The sequence below is a fragment of the Pseudorca crassidens genome, chromosome 6 (assembly GCF_039906515.1).
Source record: "Pseudorca crassidens isolate mPseCra1 chromosome 6, mPseCra1.hap1, whole genome shotgun sequence".
NCBI lineage: Eukaryota > Metazoa > Chordata > Mammalia > Artiodactyla > Delphinidae > Pseudorca > Pseudorca crassidens.
In genome coordinates, this window is record NC_090301.1 from 33,841,920 (window position 1) to 33,866,772 (window position 24,853).

The 24,853-nt window shown below is 37.0% G+C and overlaps 1 protein-coding gene and 1 non-coding gene across 7 annotated transcripts in view; one reads left to right on the plus strand and one right to left on the minus strand.

The window, feature by feature from the left end:
- The window catches only part of ALS2 (alsin Rho guanine nucleotide exchange factor ALS2), an 86,676-nt gene that overhangs the window by 52,437 nt on the left and 9,386 nt on the right, over positions 1–24,853 (plus strand). For 4 of the 6 annotated variants that reach the window (XM_067740977.1, XM_067740973.1, XM_067740974.1 and 1 more), the window contains 13 exons: positions 2,806–2,937; positions 3,341–3,469; positions 4,054–4,124; positions 4,523–4,589; positions 10,624–10,826; positions 10,946–11,011; positions 12,041–12,139; positions 14,384–14,548; positions 15,694–15,805; positions 16,038–16,115; positions 19,894–20,027; positions 20,918–21,085; positions 24,581–24,698. In XM_067740977.1, coding sequence (XP_067597078.1) covers positions 2,806–2,937; positions 3,341–3,469; positions 4,054–4,124; positions 4,523–4,589; positions 10,624–10,826; positions 10,946–11,011; positions 12,041–12,139; positions 14,384–14,548; positions 15,694–15,805; positions 16,038–16,115; positions 19,894–20,027; positions 20,918–21,085; positions 24,581–24,698 — 1,542 coding nt within the window. The remainder of the gene's footprint in view (positions 1–2,805; positions 2,938–3,340; positions 3,470–4,053; positions 4,125–4,522; positions 4,590–10,623; positions 10,827–10,945; positions 11,012–12,040; positions 12,140–14,383; positions 14,549–15,693; positions 15,806–16,037; positions 16,116–19,893; positions 20,028–20,917; positions 21,086–24,580; positions 24,699–24,853) is intronic. The other 2 variants (XM_067740976.1, XM_067740978.1) reach the window with 1 other exon arrangement.
- On the minus strand, positions 1,521–1,623 carry LOC137226918 (U6 spliceosomal RNA). The gene has a single exon (XR_010944608.1). It is a non-coding gene; the product is annotated as a U6 spliceosomal RNA (small nuclear RNA).

Genomic DNA, 24,853 nt, shown 5'->3' on the forward strand with positions numbered 1-24,853 from the left:
CCCTGTGTCCTACATGTTAGTTCAGATTCCCTGGATATAGTTCTCATATGCTTTATATTTCCTCTATCCTCATTATGGGAAACCTTCAAGGCTTGAGTCAAAAATCTTTTTCTCATGAAAATGAAGCCCTCTCTGACCATACTCCACTCCTTTCCCTGCCCATCTCTTATTCCCTTCTCTGTGTTTTGCTAGTACTTTTTGTCCCCATTATTTTCTTATCACATTATGTCAGTGATCCTCAGCCAGGGTTGGGGATCAAAATCGTCTGTATTTTTCAAAACACGTGGCTATGTTCCATCACTGCGAATTGTTATTTAGTAAGTGTAAGGTATAGCTGAGACATTATATGTGTATAAAATTATTTAAATAAAAATAATACCTAATATTTATTAAATGCACTCCATGTGCCATGTACTGTTCTAAGCATGTTATATATATTCATTTAATCTCCACATCAACTCTGTGAAATAGATATTATTACTATCATCCCCCTTTTTCAGATGAGAGAATTGAGGCATAGCTGAGAATTGGTAGAGCTAGAATTCATATCAGAGCATTCTGGCTCCAGAGTCTCTTCCTTTGACTATTTTACTATATTGTCTCTTCCAATAACCTATTAACAAAACCAGTGTATTATTCTGGTATGTTATATGTTTTTCTGTCTTCTCTGCCTAGTTATAAGCTCCCAGAAGACAAAGATTGTGCCTTACTTATTTTTTTATCCCTAGCATTCAACAGAATATTCCATATGTAGTAGATACCATTAAATGTTCCTTAAATGAATGGAAAAAATGGATATGAATGACTGAGAACTGTGGAATGTAAAGTAATTACGAATGTGAGGAATCATCTTTTCATCTTACCTTCTCCTCACTCTCCACAAGACACTGCAATTATACCCTATCCCGTGGTTGATTCTCAAAGCTTGGTCACAGACACCTGGGGGTTCTAGAGACCCTTTCAGGAGATGGCAGGATCAAACTGTTTTCAGGACAGTACTAAGACATTTGCTGATTACACTGTGTTGTCGTTTGCACTGATGGTGCAGAGATAAAGATGGGTCAAACTGCTGGCTCCTTAGCATGAATCAAGGCAGTGGCACCAAACTATACTCAGTCATTGTGTTCTTTGCTGGCATGTACTTGCAGTTAATAAACAAACAAAAAATTGCCAATTTCACTTAAAAAACATTCTTGGTAAAGCAGTAAAAATTATTCTTTTTAACATCAACCACTGAGTATACATCTTTAAAAAAAAAGAGAGAGATATAATTGACATATAACATTTTATTAGTTTCAGGTATACAACATAGTGATTCAATATATGTACATATTATGAAATGACCACAGTAAGTCTAGTTAAATTTATCACCACACACAGAAATACAACATCTTTTTAATATTCTGCATGATGAAATGGGGAGTACACAGAAAGCAGCTCTGCTGCATCCCAAAGTATGAATGTTTTTCAAGGAAAAGCACAAGATTGAGATCGTTTGAGTTGAAAGCTGCCTTTTTCTTTTAAATGTGGAACGCTTCACAAATTTGTACGTCCTTGCTCAGGGGCCATACTAATCTTCTGCTTATCGTTCCAATTTTAGTATATGTGCTGCTGAAGCAGCACTTTTTTTTTTTTTTAACTTGAAAGAACAATTGACAGATAAACTGTGGTTATTCAGTCTTGGGTATTTGACAGATACTTTCTCAAAAAAGGGGGTTAAATGAGCCTGTCACTTCAAGGAGAACAACTGACAGTATTTGTTGCCAATGATAAAATCTGAATTTTTAAGCAAAAATTAAAATGTGGAAAACGTGTGTATCACTACAAGCTTGGCATTTTTCCAATATTTAAAGACTTTCTGATGAGATTGGTGACGATTTAATGTGCTTTTTGATACAATAAAATGTATCAACATTTGGAAGATCTGCATAATTCACTGAACCAGTATTTTTCAAATGTCCAATTCACACGTTATAAAATCATGCATAGGTTTTAAAAAAAAATCTATTCAAAATGTAGGATAGACCAGTGAATTTTAATGTAACAGGATACAAAGAGTTTGATGTAGTTTCAGATTCCACATTTTAGCTACTCTTTAAGAAACTACCACTTAACAAGTTTTGGTATAGTTTCAAAGGAGAATATCCACAATTATATGAAATGGCTATTAAAATCCTCCTCCTTTTCCGACTAAATATCTTTAAAAAGCAAGATTTTCTTCATTTATTTCAAATAAAGAATCTTAACAGATTAAATGCAGTGGCAGATATAAAAATCCAGCCGTCATCTTTTAAGTCAGATAATAAAGAGATTGGAAAAGATGTAGAACAATGCCACTTTTCTCATGAAACATTTTTTTGTTTTGGAAATTTTAGTTATTTTTCATTAAAAATGTTATTGTATTTGAAGTGAGTTAATAAAGATATAAAGTTTTTTAAACTTTATTCTCTGATACGGTAAATATCAGGAGATAATAACCCACAGAAGCAAAACAGAGAGATCCCGAGACCAAAACCCCTGAGAATTCCTGGCCTATCCTGAGTTCTCTGCTGCTCTCCTCACTGATAACTGTCAGTGTATATTTCTTGTCCCCTTGAGTTCTTCCCCTATTTCATATGTACCTGTGTGTGGTAGGATTTTCTGGAACCAGTCTTCTTTTTCCTCAGCTCCCTTTAGTGTACCATATCTGTTCTTAGGCTGGCTTCCCTCCCTAAATTATTACTACATATCTAAACCACACTGAGTCTACAAATTCTGGACAATTGTTTTATATTCTTTTTTCCCTCCTTAATTATTGGCCTCTAGACATCTCCAGAATACCAGAAACTGCAGGATTCCAGTTCTTGTTATGAGTCTCTTGCTCTCCATCTCGGCAGGAAAAGGAAGGAAGCAGAATACACACTGGGTTTCTGGAAGACCTTTCCTGGAAAAATGACGGTAAACCGTGCCAATTGTTGATATCCCAGCAAACAGCAGGCTTATCCGTAACAGCTGCCATAATTTTCTCGGTTTCTCACTTATTTATGGTAATAATGCTTTAATGACCCCTTTTCTAAGGGCAACTAAGGACCACAGCAGTGGGGGCTTTAAATATCAACACCTTCCCTCCTGGCTAGGAATCCTTTCTGAATATGTCTCTCCCTCTTTTGTTTGTTCCTATCTTTTTATTTTCCTTTGAGCACTGATTTTGTGAAATGTTTGGATCCCGTCTGAATTTAGGTTTAACACCAAGCTAAGCTGTGACCAACAAATTCTCCTTAATGTCATTTGTATCTTTTTCATCTTCTCTTTGCAGAAAATAATTTTGATACTTCAATTTTGTATTTGTTTTTAATACCAGGATTCCTTGAGGAAGCCAGAGCGTCGACTGCTGTGTGAGAGCAGTAACCGGGCCCTGTCTCTGCAGCATGCTGGGAGGTTTTCTGTGAATTGGTTCATTCTCTTTAATGATGCCCTAGTCCATGCCCAGGTATGCTGGATTCCTAACCTTAAAAGAGGCCCTGGGGGCTTCCCTGGTGGCGCAGTGGTTGGGGGTCCGCCTGCCGATGCGGGGGACATGGGTTCGTGCCCTGGTCCGGGAGGATCCCACATGCCGCGGAGCGGCTGGGCCCGTGAGCCATGGCCGCTGGACCTGTGCGTCCGGAGCCTGTGCTCCGCAATGGGAGAGGCCCACGTACCGCAAAAAAAAAAAAAAAAAAAAAAAAAAAAAGAGGCCCTGGAAGGTGCAGTACTATGAGTATTTAATTAATCGTAGTATCAGTTTATTTTACAAACTATTGTGATTTTACTGAAACTCTTGAGTGAAAGAGACTGTTTAGCTTGCTTTTGTGGTACCGGCCAGATTTCAGGGAGCTTTTTTAGTTTCTAACTTGAAAATGAGTGTCAGCCATCTGAAGGGGTCCTTGCAGCAGACATGGCGAGACCATTGGGGTTAGTTATGTTATGGGGACTATGTGGCTGAGGTGGACTTAACCATTTGAAAGGGGTTCTGCAGCAGCGACCCCAGGGCCCACATGGGCTTTCTCAGATGTGTCTCCATGTTCTTTGTTTCAGTTCTCCACACACCATGTTTTCCCTTTGGCCACACTGTGGGCAGAGCCACTTTCTGAAGAAGCTGGTGGTGTGTAAGTGTCCCCCCAACCTCATTCCCTTCCTCTGTTACTTAGCCAGTTTGTTTCCTTAGACATGAATAAAATGGGAAGGCTCAGGAGCCCTCCCCATTCTGCACAAGAAGGCTTACCCTCCCAGTACGTAGGTAGTAAGTGCCCTGCTGTGAAGAGCATGACAAATCATGACAAGTGGTGGAAGGGCTTCTCCATTGTTCTCATCCCCATAGTTTAACCCAGAGAAATAACTGTGTCCTTTTCCCACCGTGGAAACCACACCCAGAACATTGAATATATTTAAATTTAATTGACTTCTGATCCCTTTGAAATAAACAAGTTGCTTTTCATATTTGAGGATGGATGTTGTAATGACAGGTTGTCATACTTACTGATCTTTATTCTTGTGAACGTTTTAGGAATGGCCTAAAGATAACTACACCCGAGGAGCAGTTCACTCTCATTTCATCAACACCCCAGGAAAAGGTTAGTCCATCATGGTATTTCCTTTCCATCTTTGGCCGGGCTCTTTCTGTCTCTATGGTGGTAAGAAAGGAATAAAAACTGTTCTTGCTTGCCTAATGATCCATAATTATGTCTGATAAATCTTCATTAAACCAAGACTGTAGAATTTTGTTGTTGCTGTTCTTTATTTTTTTATACAGCAGGTTCTTACTAGTTATCTATTTTATACATATTGGTGTATACATATCAGTCCGAGTCTCCCAATTCATCACACCACCACCACCACTTTCCCCCCTTGGTGTCCATACGTTTGTTCTCTACATCTGTGTCTCTATTTCTGCCTTGCAAACCGGTTCATCTGTACCATTTTTCTAGATTCCACATATACGCATTTATATATGATATTTGTTTTTCTCTTTCTGACTTACTTCACTCTGTGTGATGGTCTCTGAGTCCATCCGCATCTCTACAAATGACCCAATTACTTTCCTTTTTATGGCTGAGTAATATTCCATTGTATATATGTACCACATCTTCTTTATCCATTCGTCTGTTGATGGGCATTTACGTTGCTTCCAAGTACTGGCTATTGTAAATAGTGCTGCAGTGAACATTGGGGTGCATGTGTCTTTTTTTTTTTTTTCGCGGTACGTGGGCCCCTCACAGCCACGGCCTCTCCCATTGCAGAGCACAGGCTCTGGACGCACAGGCCCAGCGGCCACGGCCCACGGGCCCAGCCGCTCCGCGGCATGCGGGATCCTCCCCGACCGGGGCACAAACCCGCGTCCGCTGCATCAGCAGGCGGACTCCCAACCACTGCGCCACCAGGGAAGCCCCCCATGTGTCTTTTTGAATTATGGTTTTCTCTGGGTATATGCCCAGTAGTGTGATTGCTGGGTCATACAGTAATTCTATTTTTAGTTTTGTAAGCAACCTCCATACTGTTCTCCATAGTGGCTGTATCAATTTACATTCCCAGCAACAGTGCAAGAGGGTTCCCTCTCCAGCATTTGTTTGTAGATTTTCTGATGATGCCCATTCTAACTGGTGTGAGGTGATACCTCATTGTAGTTTTGATTTGCATTTCTATTTTGGAGATGAATCCTTTGTCCATTGATTCATTTGCAAATATTTTCTCCCATTCTGAGGGTTGTCTTTTCGTCTTGTTTATAGTTTCCTTTGCTTTGCAAAAGCTTTTAAGTTTCATTAGGTCCCATTTATTTATTTTTATTTCCGTTACTCTAGGAGGTGGGTCAAAAAAGATCTTGCTGTGATTTATGTTAAAGAGTGTTCTTCCTATGTTTTCCTCTAAGAGTTTTATAGTGTCTGGTCTTACACTTAGGTCTTTAATCCATTTAGAGTTTAGTTTTGTGTATGGTGTTACGGAGTGTTCTAAGTTCATTCCTTTGCATGTAGCTGTCCAGTTTTCCCAGCACCACTTATTGAAGAGACTGTCTTTTCCCCATTGTATGTCCTTGCCTCCTTTGTCATAGATTAGTTGACCATAGGTGTGTGGGTTTATCTCTGGGCTTTCTATCCTGTTCCATTGATCTATATTTCTGTTTTTGTGCAAGTACCATTTTGTCTTGATTACTGTAGCTCTGTAGCATAATTTGAAGTCAGGGAGCCTGATTCCTCCAGCTCCATTTTTCTTTCTCAAGATTGCTTTGGCTATTCCAGGTCTTTTGGGTCTCCATACAAATTTAAAAATTTTTTGTTCTAATTCTGTAAAAAATGCCATTGGTAATTTGATCGGGATTGCATTGAATCTGTAGATTGCTTTGGGTAGTACAGTCATTTTCACAATGTTGATTCTTCCAATCCAAGACCATGGTATATCTCTCCATCTGTTTGTGTCATCTTTGATTTCTTTCATCAGTGTCTTATAGTTTTCTGAGTACAGGTCTTTTACCTCCTTAGATAGGTTTATTCCTAGGTATTTCATTCTTTTTGTTGCAGTGGTGAATGGGATTGTTGCCTTAATTTCTCTTTCTGATCTTTCGTTGTTAGTGTATAGGAATACAAAAGATTTCTGTGCTTTAATTTTGTATCCTGCCACTTTACCAGATTCATTGATTAGCTCTAGTAGTTTTCTCGTGACATCTTCAGGATTCTCTATGTATGGTATCATGTCATCTGTAAACGGTGACAGTTTTACTTCTTCTTTTTCCAGTTTGTATTCCTTTTATTTCTTTTTCTTCTCTGATTGCTGTGGCTAGGACTTCCAAAACTATGCTGAATAAGAGTGGTGAGAGTGGACATCCTTGTCTTGTTCCTGATCTTAGAGGAAATGCTTTCAGGTTTTCAGCATTGAGAATGATGTTTGCTGTGGGTTTGTCTTATATGGCCTTTATTATGTTGAGGTAGATTCCCTCTTTGCCCACTTTCTGGATAGTTTTTATCATAAATGCGTGTTGAATTTTGTCAAAAGCTTTTTCTGAATCTATTGAGATGATCATATGGTTTTTATTCTTCAATATGTTAATATGGTGTATCACATTGATTGGTTTGCATACATTGAAGAATCCTTGCACCCTGGGATAAATCCCACTTGATCATGGTGTGTGGTCCTTTTAACGTGTTGTTGGATTCTGTTTGCTAGTATTTTGTTGAGGATTTTTGCATCTATATTCATCAGTGATATTCATCTGTAATTTTCTTTTTTTGTAATATCTTTGTCTGGTTTTGGTATCAGGGTGATGGTGGCCTTGTAGAATGAGTTTGGGAGTGTTCCTTCCTCTACAATTTTTTGTAAGAGTTTGAGAAGGATGGGTTTTAGGTCTTCTCTAAATGTTTGATAGAATTCACCTGTGAAGCCATCTGGTCCTGGACTTTTGTTTATTGAAAGATTTTTAATCACAGTTTCAATTTCCTTACTTGTGATTGGTCTGTTCATATTTTCTATTTCTTCCTTGTTCAGTCTTGGAAGGTTATACCTGTCTATGAATTTGTCCATTTCTTCCATGTTGTCCATTTTACAGGCATAAAGTTGCTTGTAGTAGTATCTTATGATGCTTTGTACTTCTGCGGTGTCTGTTGTAACTTCTCCTTTTTCATTTCTAATTTTTATTGATTTGAGTGCTCTCCCTCTTTTTCTTGCTGAGTCTGGCTAATGGTTTATCAGTTTTGTTTATCTTCTTGGTGAGTCTGGCTAATGGTTTATCAATTTTGTTTATCTTCTCAAAGACCCAGCTTTTAGTTTTATTGATCTTTGCTATTGTTTTCTTTGTTTCTGTTTCATTTATTTGTGCTCTGATCTTTATGATTTCTTTCCTTCTACCTAACTTTGGGTTTTGTTTGTTCTTGTTTCTCTAGTTCCTTTAGGTGTAAGGTTATATTGTTTTTTGGCAATTCAAATTTTTTTACTTAAAGTTATTATAAAATATTGGTTATATTCCCTGTGCTATACAGCATATACTTGTAGTTTATTTATTTTATATGTAGTAGCTTGTACCTCTTAATCCCCTACCCTTACCTTGCCACTTCCCCCTTCCCTCTCCCCACTGGTAACCACTAGTTTGTTTGGTTAGATTGTTTATTTGAGATTTTTCTTGTTTCTTGAGGTAGAATTGTAATGCTATAAACTTCTCTCTTAGAACTGCTTTTGCTGCATTGCGTAGGTTTTTGATTGTTGTGTTTTCATTGTCATTTGTCTCTAGGTATTTTTTGATTTCCTCTTTGATTTCTTCAGTGATCTCTTGGTTATTTAGTGATGTATTGTTTAGCTTCCATGTGTTTGTGTTTTTTATGTTCTTTTCCCTGTAATTTATTTCTAATCTCATAGCGTTGTGGTCGGAAAAGATGCTGGCTATGATTTCAATTTTCTTAAATTTAGCAAGACTTGATTTGTGACCCAAGATGTGATCTATCCTGGAGAATGTTCTGTGTGCACTTGAGAAGAAAGTGTAATCTGCTGTTTGTGGATGGAATGCCCTATAAATATGAATTAAGTCCATCTGGTCTATTTTGTCATTTAAAGCTTGTGTTTCCTTATTAATTTTCTGTCTGGATGATCTGTCCATTGGGGTAAGTGAGGTGTTACAGTCCCCCACTATTATTGTGTTACTGTCGATTTCCTGTTTTATAGCTGTTTGCATTTGCCTTATGTATTGAGGTGCTCCTATGTTGGGTGCATATATATTTATAATTGTTATATCTTCCTCTTGGGTTGATCCCTTGACCATTATGTAGTGTCTTTCCTTGTCTCTTGTAACATTCTTTGTTTTAAAGTCTATTTTATCTGATATGAGTATTGCTACTCCAGCTTTCTTTTGATTTCCATTTGCATGGAGTATCTTTTTCCATCCCCTCACTTTCAGTCTATATGTGTCCCTAGGTCTGAAGTGCGTCTCTTGTAGACAGCATATACATGAGTCTTGTTTTTGTATCCATTCAGTGAACCTGTGTCTTTTTGTTGGAGCATTTAATCCATTCACATTTAAGGTATTTATGGATATGTATGTTCCTATTACCATTTTCTTAATTGTTTTGGGTTTGTTTTTGTAGGTCCTTTTTTTAAAAAAATTAATTTATTTAATTTATTTATTTTTGACTGCATTGGGTCTTTGTTGCTGCGCACAGGCTTTCTGTAGTTGTGGCGAGCGGGGGATACTCTTCCTTGCGGTGCGCGGGCTTCTCATTGCAGTGGCTTCTCTTGTTGCAGAGCATGGGCTCTAGGTGCGTGGGCTTCAGTAGTTGTGGCGTGTGGGCTCAGTAGTTGTGGTTCATGGGCTCCAGAACACAGGCTCAGTAGTTGTAGCGCAAGGGCTTAGTTGCTCCGCGACATGTGGCCTCTTTCCAGACCAGGGCTTGAACCTGTGTCCCCTGCATTGGCAAGTGGATTCTTAACCACTGCGCCACCAGGGAAGCCCTGTAGATCCTTTTCTTCTCTTGTGTTTCCCACTTAGAGAAGTTCCTTTAGCATTTGTTGTAGAGCTGGTTTGGTGGTGCTGAATTCTCTTAGCTTTTGTTTGTCTGTAAAGCTTTTGATTTCTCCATCGAATCTGAATGAGATCCTTGCCAGGTAGAGTAATCTTGGTTGTAGCTTCTCCCCTTCCACCACTTTAAATATATCATGCCACTCCCTTCTGGCTTGCAGAGTTTCTGCTGAGAAATCAGCTGTTAACCTTATGGGAGTTCCCTTGTATGTTATTTGTCATTTTTCCCTTGTGGCCTTTAATTATTTTTCTTTAATTTTTGTCAGTTTGATTACTATATGTCTCAGCGTGTTTCTTCTTGGGTTTATCCTGCCTGGGACTCTCTGTGCTTCCTGGACTTGGGTGGCTATTTCCTTTCCCATGTTAGGGAAATTTTTGACTATAATCTCTTCAAATATTTTCTTGGGTACTTTCTCTCTCCTCCTTCTGGGACCCCTATAATGCAAATGTTCGTGTGTTTAATGTTGTCCCAGAGGTCTCTTACGCTGTCTTCACTTCTTTTCTTTCTTTTTTCTTTATTCTGTTCCGTGGCAGTGAATTCCACCACTCTGTCTTCCAGGTCACTTACCCATTCTTCTGCCTCAGTTATTCTGCTATTGATTCCTTCTAGTGTATGTTTCATTTCAGTTATTGTGTTGTTCATCTCTGTTTGTTTGTTCTTTAATTCTTCTAGGTCTTTGTTAAACATTTCTTGCAGTCTTCTCGATCTTTGCCTCCATTCTTTTTCCAAGGTCCTGGATCATCCTCACTATCATTATTCTGAATTCTTTTTCTTGAAGGTTGCCTATCTCCACTTTATTTAGTTGTTTTTCTGGGCTTTTATCTTGTTCCTTCATCTGGTACATAGTCCTCTGCCTTTTCATTTTGTCTATCTTTCTGTGAATGTGGTTTTTGTTCCACAGGCTGCAAGATTCTAGTTCTTCTTGCTTCTCTGTTGTTGTTTTAGTGTAGCAATTTCAAACATAAAGCAGTTTATTTCAAGAGCCAATCAGTATTACTCAATAAGGAGAGTATTAGGAGTCAGAAGTTTTTTCACACCAAGGAAAGCTAGCAGGATTTAAAGCAGTGCTTGATGAGTTGTTGCCTTAAGCTTACTGAAATTTACTTTTTGCTCCTAGACAAAGTGGCTCCGGGCTATAAGCCAAGCTGTAGATCAGGCTTTGAGGGGGATGTCTGATTTTCCACCTTATGGAAGTGGCAGCAGTATTCAGAGGCAGGAACCACCCATTTCGCGCAGTGCCAAATATACTTTCTACAAGGATCCTCGCCTAAAGGATGCAACCTATGATGGACGCTGGCTTTCAGGGAAGCCTCATGGCAGGTGAGAATGTTTACAGTTGGATTTATGCCTGGAGTCAGGATGGTAGTCTAAGTACTGCAAAAGTACTGATTATCAGAAACATTAATTGACATGTATTATTCTTTACTTATGCATTCCAGAGGGGTTTTGAAGTGGCCAGATGGAAAGATCTATTCTGGCATGTTCAGGAATGGCTTGGAAGATGGGTAAGAACTTCGTGAACATGAGTGTAAATTCAACTACAGACTTAAATTATGTTATTTTGTGTTTAGAGTTATCTTCAAGACAGTTGGTAGAATTTTGTTTTGTGCTTTTGGAAGTGGATTAGGGCTTATAATGGACATGTATGAACATGAAGAGAGCTAGGAATCCAGGGTGCAGCCTTGATTTGTCTAGAATGAATCACTTACCTTGACAGCTGTGTTATCTCAGGTTACACAGCTTCCATCTGTTGACGTGGGACTGTGTTTTCTATCCATTTCTTAGTTGTAAAGACTGAGGACCTTGGGTAATGTTGATGTTGAGATTGTTGATATAGAAGTGCCCCCTTTACACAAAGGACATAGAGAAATTTTCCTTTCAGTAGTTTTAATTCATCTTTAATTTCTGTGATCTGTTGAAGGGGAAATCTTCTAAATGATATGGTATCCTAATGGTACTCAAATGACACTATTTTTATATAAACTTATGTTTTCTAACACTGTAAATATATGGCAGTGAAGTATTTTGTATCATGTTACAGAACTGATATATTTTACTATATCAAAAGATTATAATATAAATTGTGTAGGTGATTTTTTGTGTGTGTGATAATATAAATTTTTATGATGTCTTTTAATCTCCATTTAATAAAATTTCAGAATGAGAAGAGACTTGAGCTAATCTGATATACCCCCCTTATTACACAGATGAGGGAGCTGGGTACCTGTATTTACCCAAGGTGATGCAGCTAATTAGTGGTGGAAATAGGCCTAAACCACAGGTTTTCTGTTTTTCATTGGACTTGGGATAAAACACCTAATTGATCTGTGTAGTGGTGTTGATGCCCCACTCGTCTAAGACTTGCCACATAGCTTAGGTAATAGATAACAGCTTAAACCAAGACCCCATTTACCCCTTTCCTCCTCTAGGTATCAACAGATCTTTTCTCTGTTCTTGTTATATTTGCCAGTGTATACACATAAAAGGTGAATATGGCATAATGCATCTTAAGATGTTTTTATTCCCCTTGGCAGGTATGGAGAATACAGGATCCCAAACAAAGCACTGAACAAAGAAGACCATTATGTGGGCCATTGGAAAGAAGGAAAAATGTGTGGTCAAGGAGTCTATAGGTAATAGCATTAGAAATGTTGCTGGACTGGTTGGTGTTGCTTTTTCAAAGAATCATTTAAACCTAAACGTTTGTGTAGCCAAAGTTTCCAAGCAGTAAGTTTTACTTATTCTTCTTATGACTGAAGCTATATAGAGTCTTCTTTAAAAGGTCAACCTCTCATCTATCACAAGATGAAAATATTAGGTTATTATTTAGTTTTTCACAAAACTGTGTAAACCTTGTAAACCATAACTTTCTCATAGAATCTCCTAAATATCTTGCGTGTAAATTTATCTTATATTTACTGCATGACTCTGATATGGACAAAGCCTGTCATTCTTTCAGAGATGACTCATTATTTCATTTTCCCGTAAGGGACTAAATACACATTTTTCCCCATGTTAACACAAAATACCGCCCACAACATCTTCAACTTCTTAGACTCAGTCATTCAAAAATGAGATTTTTATCTCAAGCCAAAACAATCTTGAGAAAGGAAAACGGAGCTGGAGGAATCAGGCTCCTGGACTTCAGACTATACTACAAGGCTGCAGTAGTCAAGACAGTATGGTGCTGGCACAAAAACAGAAATATAGATCAATGGTACAGGATAGAAAGCCCAGAGATAAACCCACGCACATATGGTCACCTAATCTATGATAAAGGAGGCAAGAACATACAATGGAGAAAAGACAGCCTCTTCAATAAGTGGTGCTGGCAAAACTGGACAGCTACATGTAAAAGAATGAAATTAGCACACTCCCTAACACCATACACAAACATAAACTCAAAATGGATTAAAGACCTAAATGTAAGGCCAGACACTATAAAACTCTTAGAGGAAAACATAGGCAGAACACTCTATGACATAAATCACAGCAAGATCCTTTTTGACCCACCTCCTAGAGAAATAGAAATAAAAACAAAAATAAACAAATGGGACCTAATGAAACTTAAAAGCTTTTGCACAGCAAAGGAAACTATAAATAAGACAAAAAGACAACCCTCAGAATGGGAGAAAATATTTGCAAATGAAGCAACTGACAAAGGATTAATCTACAAAATCTACAAGCAGCTCATGCAGCTCAATATCAAAAAAACAAACAACCCAATCCAAAAATGGGCAGAAGACCTAAACAGATATTCCTCCAAAGAAGATATACAAATTGCCAACAAACACATGAAAGGATGCTCAAGATCACTAATCATTAGAGAAATGCAAATCAAAACTACAATGAGTTATCAGCTCACACCCGTCAGAATGGCCAACATCAAAAAATCTACAAACAATAAATGCTGGAGAGGGTGTGGAGAAAAGGGAACCCTCTTGCACTGTTGGTGGGAATGTAAACTGATAACAGCCACTGTAGAGAACAGTATGGAGGTTCCTCAAAAACTAAAAATAGAACTACCCTTTGACCCAGCAATCCCGCTACTGGGCATATACCCTGAGAAAACCATAATTCAAAAAGAGTCATGTACCAAAATGTTCATTGCAGCTCTATTTACAATAGCCAGGACATGGAAGCAACCTAATCGTCCATCAACACATGAATGGGTAAAGAAGATGTGGCACATATATACAATGGAATATTACTCAGCCATAAAAGAAACGAAATTGAGTTATTTGTAGTGAGGTAGATGGACCTAGAGTCTGTCATACAGAGTGAACTATGTCAGAAAGAGAAAAACAAATACCAAATTCTAACACATACATATGGAATCTAAAAAAAAGGTTCTGAGAAACCTAGGGGCAGGACAAGAGTAAAGACACAGACATAGGGGATGGACTTGAGGACACGGGGAGGGGGAAGGATAAGCTGGGACGAAGTGAGAGGGTGGCATGGATATATATACACTACCAAATGTAAAATAGATAGCTAGTGGGAAGCAGCTGCATAGCACAGGGAGATCAGCTCAGTGCTTTGTGACCACCTAAAGGGGTGGGATAGGGAGGGTGGGAGGGAGACGCAAGAGGGAGGAGATATGGGGATAGATGTATATGTATAGCTGATTCACTTTGTTGCAAAGCAGAAACTAACATACCATTGTAAAGCAATTATACTCCAATAAAGACGTTTTAAAAAAGAAAAGCCATGAGAAAAAAAAATGAGATTTTTTGATTGGTGAAAAATAGTCATTTACACAAATAATTACAGCTACCAGTGAGACATGAGTATAATTTTGAATTTCCTAAACTTTGTAAAAATGAGCATCAGAACTCAATGTGCTTGTGATCTTTATTCATCCTTTCTAACCACAGTTATGCCTCTGGTGAAGTTTTTGAAGGCTGTTTTCAAGATAACATGCGTCATGGTCATGGTCTCCTGCGAAGTGGAAAGTTGACTTCATCTTCTCCCAGTATGTTCATTGGCCAGTGGGTAATGGATAAGAAAGCCGGATATGGTGTCTTTGATGATATCACTAGGTACAGTATCCTGCTTCTAATCTCACAGTTTAGTTAGCGTGAGAGGATAAGGTTCCTCTACTTCTCCAAAAACATGATTTTATGAAGGCTGAGCACCTTAATTTGGCAATACTTTGAACATTTTTAATAAGACAGAGTTGTCAGGTGTCATTTTATATATTTGTTTGTGAACCAAACAACAGGTTACTTCCTTACAAGATCAAGATCATTCAAAATTAACATTGGTACCATTTTCCTTAAAGCTTCACACATAAATAGCTTTTAGAGTCTCAAAGAAGCTACCAAATCTTTGACTGTTATACAGAGAGAAACCTTTAATGCAGTCAGTAGGTAACAGGAGTAAAAGGTTAGGAGGGTCAGTGGAAATTCCCTTTGGGGTCATAGAATAGTATCTAAACACCTTTCTGCCTAGGTCTTCCTGTCAGGTTAGAGACTTGTAACCATGCCAACAACCCAGGAATCAAGCTTGGTTAAATTCAATTAACTAAGCCTTGGGGAGAAATATAGTTCTTTTGCCTCTGTATCTGGTTTGGCCTGATTTGCTTTCGGACTAAATATATACTCTTCCTCTCATATTATTGTCATAATGTGTGATTTAAAATTTTTTGCTGTTATCACTAAAATCCATGATTATTTAATAGGCAGTTTGTACTAATTTTAATTTTTTTAGTGGAGATTAGTAAGATTTCTCGACATTTGAGTAGGTGAAGAATGAACCTTCTTTTATGATAAATACCATTTCTTTTAAGTTAGTAAACTTTTGGGTGAGAAAATGTTGTGCATAGGTTTGAGCCTACCTTTTGAGTGACTCATTTTGATGACATTATTTAGAGTTGAATTCTTGGCATTAATTAAATATTTTAAAGTTATCAAGGAAGTACTGGAAGTATATACAGATCTATGTCTGGTAGACTATAATGTTAAATTCCTGAGAGAACATTGCTCTGAGTAGGATATATTTTACAATCACATTGTCCCTTGTTTGAGGAGACAGAGTTGACCACTTTGACTAGAGAAATGGAACAGATACCAACCTAGGGGTGATGCTTGGTACCTCCCATGTGATAATTGTTTTTTCCCCACCTCATCTTTATCGTCACTGATTTTTTATGTCATTTCTTTTTTTTTCTCCTATTTCTTTGCAGAGGGGAGAAGTACATGGGAATGTGGCAAGATGATGTATGTCAAGGGAATGGTGTGGTAGTTACCCAGTTTGGATTATACTATGAAGGCAACTTCCACCTTAATAAAATGATGGTGAGTGGAATATTTTACATATAGTTACTGTTGACTTTTTGAAACTCCTATGTCCTTAACTTTTTTTTTTTTTCCTTAACTTTTTAACTCATCTTTTTATTAGTGTTCTACCTTTCCTAGTACTATTTTTCTTGTCTTAAGATTATGTAAGGCTCTGGGGGATGTGACTGTGGGTATCCTAAGTTACTGTGTGTTTTATGTGTTGTGATTTTTGTTTTGTTTCTTCACATAGGGAAATGGAGTTTTACTTTCTGAAGATGATACTATCTATGAGGGAGAATTTTCAGATGATTGGACCCTGAGTGGAAAGGTTGGAAACTTCTTTCTTTCTCTGATAATCTTTTACTAATTTTTTCCTGACCTTTAAAAAAGCTAACCTATAATAAAATTCACCTGTTTTAAGCGTACATTTCAGTGATTTTTAGTAAATACACAGAGTTGTGCAACCATTACCACCATCCAGTTTGAGATCATTTCCATCACCCAAAAAGATTTCCTTCACCATCTCCTTGCCCATTTGCAGTCACTCCCTGGTTCCACCTCCAGTCCCAGACAACCTCTGATGGACTTTATAACTATAGATTTGCCCTTTCAGGTCCTTTCATATAATTGGAATCATACAACAAGTATTCTTTTCCCTGTGGCTTCTCACATTTAGTATGTTTTTGAGGTTTCTCTATATTGTGGCATGTGCAGTACTTTATTCCTTTTTATTAGTGAATAAAAACCACATTTTGTTTATCCCTTCACCAGTTGATGGGCATTGGATTATTTCCAACTTTAGACTGTTTGCAACTTTGGGCTACTATGTATACTGAAGTTGACTGCAATTTCTTCTTTTCTTCTTCTTTTTTTAGTTGAAATATGGTTGATTTACAATGTTGTGTTAGTTTCAGGTGTATAGCATAATGACTCAGTATTTTTGCAGATTATACTACATTATAGGTTATTACAAGGTAATGGGTATAATTTCTTGTGCTATACAGTATATCCTTATTGCTTATCTATTTCATATATAGTTGTTTGTATCTGTTAACCCCATACCCCTAATTTGTCCTTATACCATCCACTCCCCTTTGGTAACCACAAGTTTGTTTTCTGTATGTGTGAGTCTGTTTCTCTTCCACTTACATTTAAAACTTCTTGTGTGAACATGTGTTTTCATTTCTCTTGGGTGGATACCTAGGAGTGCAATTGCTGGGTTGTATGGAAAATTGATGTTTAACATATTAAGAAACTGTCAAACTGTTTTCCAAAGTGGCTGCATCACTTCACATTCCCATCGTCAGTGTATGAGGATTCTAATTTATTCACATCTTTGGCAGTATTTTTTATTTTCTTTTTTTCCTCTTTGTCATTCTAGTGGGTGTAAAGTGATACGGTTTTATTTGACTTTCCCTAAATGACTAATAGACTCATTATAGAGCATATCTTCACGTACTTACTAGCCATTCATCTGTCTTCTTTGATGAAATATATATTCAGATATTTTGATATTTTAAGAATTTGCTTATTTATAGTCTTATTGAATTTTAAGGATTTCTTTATATAGGCTGGATATAAGTTCTTTATCAGATACAGGGTTCACAAATATTTTCTTGTAGTCTGTGTCTTGTCTTTTTGTTTTCTTTCTTTTTTTTTTTTTTTGGAATTGTCTTTTTGTTTTCTTAATAGTGCCTTTTGAAGTACTAAAGTTTTTAATTTTAATGAAGTCCAGTTTATCAAAAAAACTTTATGATGAATTATACTTTTGATTTCATATCTAAGAAATCTTTGCCTAACTCAAGGTTACTAAGATTTTCTTCTGTGTTTTCTTTGAAAAGTTTTATAGTTTTAGCTCTTACATTTAGGTCTATGATTCATTTTGAGGTAATTTGTGTATGATGTGAATTAAAAGTCTAAATTGATCTTTTTGCATGTGGGTATCCAATTGCGTCAGCAAGTTTTCCCATTGTATTTTCTTGACATCTTTGTTGAAGTTAATTCACTATAAAATGTGTTTATTTTTGGACTCTGAATTATGTTCCATTGATCTACATGTCTCTCCTTATGCCAGTACCATGCTGTCTTGACTACTATAGGTTTCTAGTAAGTTGTGAAATCAGGAAGTGTAAGTTTTCCAACTTTGTTCTTTTTAATAATAATTGTGGCTATTCTGGATCCTTTGCTTTTCCATATAAATTTTAGGACTGGCTTGTTAAAATCTGCAGAAAGCCTGCTGCGATTTTTATAGGGATTATTTTTACTCTACAGATCAATTTGGGAAGAATTACCATCTTAATCATATTGAATCTTCCAATCCATGATGTGGAGTGTCTCTCCATTTATTTAGATCTTCTTTAATTTCTATCAGCAATGTTTTGTAGTTTTCAATGTGCATCTCTTGCATATCTTTGGTTAAATTTATTCCTAAGCATCCTTTTTGATGCTATTATAGAGAGAATTGTTTGCTTAATTTTATTTTTGGATTGTTCATTGCTATTATATAAAAATACAATTGATTTTTGTATTTTGTTCTTATATCCTGAAACCTTGCTGAATTTATGTATTAGTTCTAGTAGGATTTTTTAAAATGGATTTCTTAGGATTTCCTGCATACAGGATAATGTTGTCTGCAAATAAAGACAGTTTTACTTCTTCTTTTGCCATCTGGAAGGATTCTTTTTTCTTGTCTGACTGCACTGGCTAGACTCTCCAGTAGATGTTGAATAGAAGTGATAAGAGTGGACATCCTTGCCTTTTTCCCTGTTTTAGGGGAAAAGCATTAAATCTTCCACCATCAAGTATAATGTAGCTGAAGATTTTTCATAGATTCATCAGATTGAGATAGTTCCTTTCTATTCCTAGTTTGTTGAGAGTTTTTATTATTAACAGGTTTTAGATTATGTCAAAGGGCTTTTTCTGTGTCTATTGAGATGATTATGTGGTTTTTGTTCTTTATGCTATTAATACAGCATATTGGCTGCTTTTCTGATGTTAAAGCAACCTTATTTTCCTGGGATAAATCATACTTGGTCATGGCATATAATCCTTTTTATATATTGCTAGAATTAATGCTAATATTTTGGTGAAGATTTTTACATTTATATTTATGAGGTATTTATTACATTTATGTTTATAGTTTTTTTTTTCATGATGTTTGTCTTTGGTACTGAGGTAATACTGGCCTCATAGAATGAGTTGGGAAGGGTTCCCTCCTTCTGCATTTTCGGAAAGAATTTGGAAAGCCTTAGTGTTATTATTGCTTCTTCAAATGTTTTAGAGAATTCACCAGTGAAATCATCTTCGCCTGAGCATTACTTGGTGAGAAGATTTTTAATTTCTAATTTAATTTCCTTACTTCTAATTAGTCTATTCAGACTTTTCATTTCTTCTTGAGGCACTTTTGGTAATTTGTTCCTCTTAAGGAATTTTTCTATTTCATCTAAGTTACCTAATTTATTGGCATAAAGTTGTTCTCTTGGTATTCCCTTCTAACCTTTTTAATTTTTGTAAGGTTGGTGTAATGTCCCATTTCTTGATTTTGTAATTTTATGTCTTCTCTCTTTTTTTCTTCTTGATCTAGTTAAGTGTCTTTTTTTCTTGATCAGTCTTATTGTTTGTCAAGTTTGTATATCTTTTCAAAGAAGCAACTTTTGGCTTCATTCATTTTTCTCTGTTTTCTATCTCATTGATTTTTGCTCTAATTTTTATTATCTCCTTCTTGCTTTGGGTTTAGTTTGCTTTTTCTAACTTTGTGAGGTGGAGTTTTAGATTACTGATTTGAGATCTTCCTTGTTGTATAATATAAATGTTTACAGCTTTAAATTTGCCTCTAAGTACTGCTTTAGTAGCGTCGCATCAATTTAGATAAGTTGTGTATTCATTTCATTCAGGTAAAAATATTTTACCAATTTTTCCTGTGATTTTTCTTTAATCCACGGATTGTTTTCATACACTCTGTTTGCACATGCATGTACATACACCTTTTAAAAAAGAATTAGGGACTAGTTAAAAATGAAAATGTTAACCATTTAGTGCTTTTTTTTCTTGATTTTAAAGATTGAAAATATTTCCTCTAATTCCACATTTTTTCTGACTTTACCTAGGGAACATTGACTATGCCAAATGGAGACTACATTGAAGGTTATTTTAGTGGAGAATGGGGATCTGGAATAAAAATCACGGGAACGTACTTTAAGCCTAGTCTGTATGAGAGTGATAAAGACAGACCTAAAGTTTTGTGAGTAACTAGTGTTAATTATGGATTAATTATTGAATGTTTTGAGTTGTCTTGCTTTTATCAAAGCTGGTTAATACTTCAAATGCAGGACAAGTTTTTAAATTCTTTTTGTCTTTAAACAATGTATAACCTTGAATTGTAAACTGAAACTGCTATAGATAGCTAAATCTGTATTCTTGGCTTAGTTTATAGCTGTAGAGCTTAAATGTTTACAATGATGAAAGTTCTGTGTGCGGGAATAATCTTACTGTTAATGATGCAGGTATCCAAGAGAGATTTTTAAATGGAAGCCCTGCACAACTTGATTTTGAAAAGTAAAGGTCAATCCTATATATACACTGATACGCTGCATATATTGGGAAAAGTCAAAGTCTTGAAGTGTATGATGTTCTTCCTCCAAGTTTTTGGCATATGTTTATTTCCCTTTATTGTTTCTAGCTTTAGCTTTGTTTTTGTATTTTGATAGCATCTCAGATTCTTTGTTTTCATGGGAGCTTGATATACTTTCTGTACCATGTTTATTCTTCGTATTTTTAGAACCCAGTATGTAATGCATTTCACAGTTCTCAGTATGAGATGTGCAAGGCACAGGAAGTCCTCATTTTAGCAAGGATCAATTTTGCAACATCAATTCTATGGAAATGTAGAAAGCAAAAGAGTCAGTTCTGATGTGCTTCCTACTTAATTCATATACTTTAGTATCTAATAAACACTAAGTAGCTAAAAACCATCCATTTAAATTTTTATTCAGTTTTTAAACAATGGAACCACCATCAGTTTAGGCAGTTTTTGTCACAGAAGTATTTGCAGTTGTATATTAGAAAGTTTCTGTTCTTCGGGGTTTTTGCACAAAATAAGTGATTAATGAGAGGCTGACGTGACCTTATTAGCAGGAAGCTTGGAAACCTGGCAGTGCCGGCTGATGAGAAGTGGAAAGCAGTGTTTGATGAATGTTGGCATCAGCTTGGCTGTGAGAACCCAGGCCAAGGGGAAGTTTGGAAAGCGTGGGACAATATTGCTGTGGCCCTGACTACCAGTCGGCGCCAACACAGAGACAGGTGCGTGAATGCCTGCCCAGCACAGGGCAGAGCCTGGTAGGAAGACAAAACTTAAAACCAGTAAGTTGTCAAGGCTTCCCACATTTAGTTTTTAAATATAACTTAAAAGTCAATTATGTACTTCTGGGTAAGGATGGATAAAACACACCTCCTTGTATTTGCTACTGAACTCAATTATAAAACCTAGGCAGAATGCATGGACATTTATTTGAAACTCTGAAAAGTAAATATCAGCAGGTGTTTTGGGGAAGAGCAGCTGAATTTAGAGAACCGCCCAACCAGTGGTGAGTTTACTGGGTTTCTTAATTTCAATATTCCTCATCCTAAACCCAGTATAACCTGAAACTAGAAGCAAGCACTGTGGTGCAGACAGACAGAGATCCAGAAAAACCCCTCTGTTTCTGGCTAAAGCTCAGAAAGAGTGGAGGAGGTACACTGGGTTTTCTCTCTCTCCTCTTTCTCCACTTTCTCATGCCTCAGCCTGCAGGTACTTCTGTGGCAGGGGCAGTGATGGCTGTGGCTGGAGCAGCCATGAAACAGGATGCGTGCAGGAAGGAGCCAGCACTCTTGCAGGAGTGGACCCTTCTTCTCCCTTGATGAATCATCAGGTCCAGGAGTCCTGGCCAAACCTCATTGCTCTCTGGCCTCTCTCTCTATCCTTCTACCACTTCATGGAAGTGGGCAGTTTCTGGCTGGAGGACCTACAAGGGGAATCAGAAAATGCTGGGGAGGTCATGGAAAGAGAGGAGCTCTGGAAAACAACCCTGTAAAGTTGTTTATGAACTCCTGGATTCACCCCAGACCTGCATGCGTGGATTTGATCCGAACCAGCCAAACAGTTTGAGAACTCAGCTACTAAGTTGACTTCTACCTAGGTCCCAGACTAACACCTCAGTGGTACTCACAGAAAGACCCAGATAGGACTGCAAAGCCCTTGAGAAGTGAACTGACATTGGAACCACAGCCCACAGATGGCTGAAACAAAAGTATCAGCTGTTTCAGAGATTCCCAAGATCACCTACACATTCAGTGATTCACTAGACAGACTCATAAGACTCAACATATAGTCATACTCACAGCTAAGTTATTACAGCAACACAGTAAGGCTCCACAGCCCAATCATAAGGGAAGAAGACACAGGCAGAGTCTGGAGGAACCCATGTGTAAGCTTCCCATGCTCTGTGCTTTCTGTGAGGGGTCACACAGAGCACACTCTCTGCCAGAGCAGTAAAATGCAGCCACACATATACAATGTTTCTGCTCAGGGAAGCCCATCAGAGATGCAGTGCCCCAGATTTTTACTGGGGACTAGTCACATAGGCATCCTGTGCTTAGCAACTACCAAAATTCCATAGTCCCAGAAGGAAGCAGATGTTCACCACAAATCACTTTAGTACAGTCTATGGACAGCAAAATATCTTTATCAGTTAGGAAATGTTTCATATTAGTATAGGGAACTTTTAGAAAGCTTAGTTCCCAGGTACCAGCCAAGGGCCAACTTTATAAGCAGGTCCTTGTAAAGATAACAGTTTCAGTTCTACTATGTTTACTATGTTATTGATGGCAACATTCTCCATTAGGATATAAACAAGACCCAAAATCTCGTAACATAATACTCAAAATGTCCAGGAAATAAACCAAAATTACATGGCAATGAAAGAACCATGAAAACCTCAACTCATTTGGGGAAAGACAATCCATAGACATCAACAGCCCCCTACCATAGATTTTGGAATTATCTGACAAGAACTTTAAAGCAGCTATTATAAAAATGCTCAAATGAGCAACTGCAAACATCCTTGAAACAAATATTAAAATTGAAAGTATCAGCAAAGAAATAGAAGATACAAAGATGAACCGAATCAAAATTTTTGATTTGAAAACTACAGTAACCAAAATTTTAAAAATCACTGGGTGGGGTCAGTAGCAGATTAGAGATTACAGCAGAAGAGTCAGTAAATGTGAAAATAGATTGGTAGAAATTATTTAAAATGAACAACAGAACGTGAAAAAAAAAAGTGAATAGAGCTCTAAGGACCTGAGAGTCTAATATTTGTGTCCTTGGAATACCAGAAGGAAAGGAGAAAAATTGTGGGGCTGAAAAAATATTTGAATAAATAGTGGTTGAAAGGTTCCCAAGTTTAGTGAAAGACATAAACCTACACATTCAAGAAGCTGAACAAACTGCATCCTAGAAAAAACCAAATATCCATGTACAGACATGTTACATGCAAATTGGAAGGAAAAAAATCTTGAAACCAGATAGAGAAAACTTTTGCATTATGTATATGAAAACAGCAATTCAAATAGCTGCATACTTGTTGTCAGAAACCTTGGTGGTCAAAAGGAAGTCACACAACAATTTTGAAGTACTGAAAGAAAAATTACAGATGTACTTTTCATTTCTCTTTTTCTACTTTTTTCTTATTTTCTTCCCTTTTCTCCTTTTCCTTTTTCCTGCTTTTGTTTTTCTCCATCTGCCATTCTTCATATTTCCTTATTTAACTTGGCCGCTCACTTCTGCAGGCATTGACTAGCATTCATATCTAAAGAACTTGCTAATCCCTACAGTATAGGAAGAAAGTTTTGTTTTGTTTTTTCCCGTGTTTGGGATAAATGGGAATTGATTATAGTGTTTCATTCATGAAGTTTATAATTTTTACCTCCTACTCTTTCTATCAGTAGAAAAAATGGAAACTCCCAGGATTGATTAAAGCTGTGGACCTGCCCTTGTGTGGGATGCAGTTGGTCACCCTTCTCTGATAGAGCCCATGTGCATAGACATTGAGACTTGAGCCCTACAGTTAACCTTGGTTAACTCTTGTTGGGTGTTTCCAAGAAGTAAGAATGAAAGAACTTTTGTATAAAACCACATTGCTGCCACAAAGGTCTTATTTGTTTATCTAAATCAGTATCATAATGATAATTGTGCACTGTTTCTAATTTCTCATTGATTGTAATCTAATAGAGTGCCATTACCAAAAATTTCAGTTGATGACTAGTATGTGTTTTATCTTAGCCTCTTCATCCGGAGCTTCCCTTTTACCCATTGTGTGCATACCGCACCACTGTTGTGGCATCCACATTATCTCCTTACTTCTTGAGCTCATTTCCATTTCAGCCTTTGCCATTTGATTTATTTTCCTTAATCCTTAGCTCTCCCTCTCCCCGTTATTCCATTTTTATTATCACTAACAAGTCTATCGCCAGTTTTCTCTTCAAGCTAACGTAATAGCATTTTCCAACACCATGGTTTCTGTTGGTGCAACATCTTCATTAATTTATTGTGGTTGGTGTGGAGTAACATTAAATGCTACTTTGAATGACTGTTACATAAACCTAACAGAAGGTCAGTTACCAGTTATGCCCACATTTGGGCTGAACACTGTGCTGGATGCTCCATTTCATCCTTAGTTGGTGACTGTGCTTCACGTGCACTTACAATTATCTTGCTTTCTTGAAATATATGATAGGCTTTCTTTTGTCTTTTTATAGTCCAGAGATATTAAGTCGTTCACAGACTCAGACACTAGAGAGTTTGGAATTCATTCCTCAGCATGTTGGTGCCTTCTCTGTGGAGAAATATGATGACATCAAGAAATATTTAATAAAGGTAAACAAGAGTCAAAACCATACCAGCCTTGTGAATTAATGATACAACTGACATGATATATCATTCAAATGTACTCACAGCTTATTGTTACTCATATCCTGTTTTTGCTGTCAAGGTATGTCTTTTGTTAGTTCTCTGACTACTAGAAGCACATT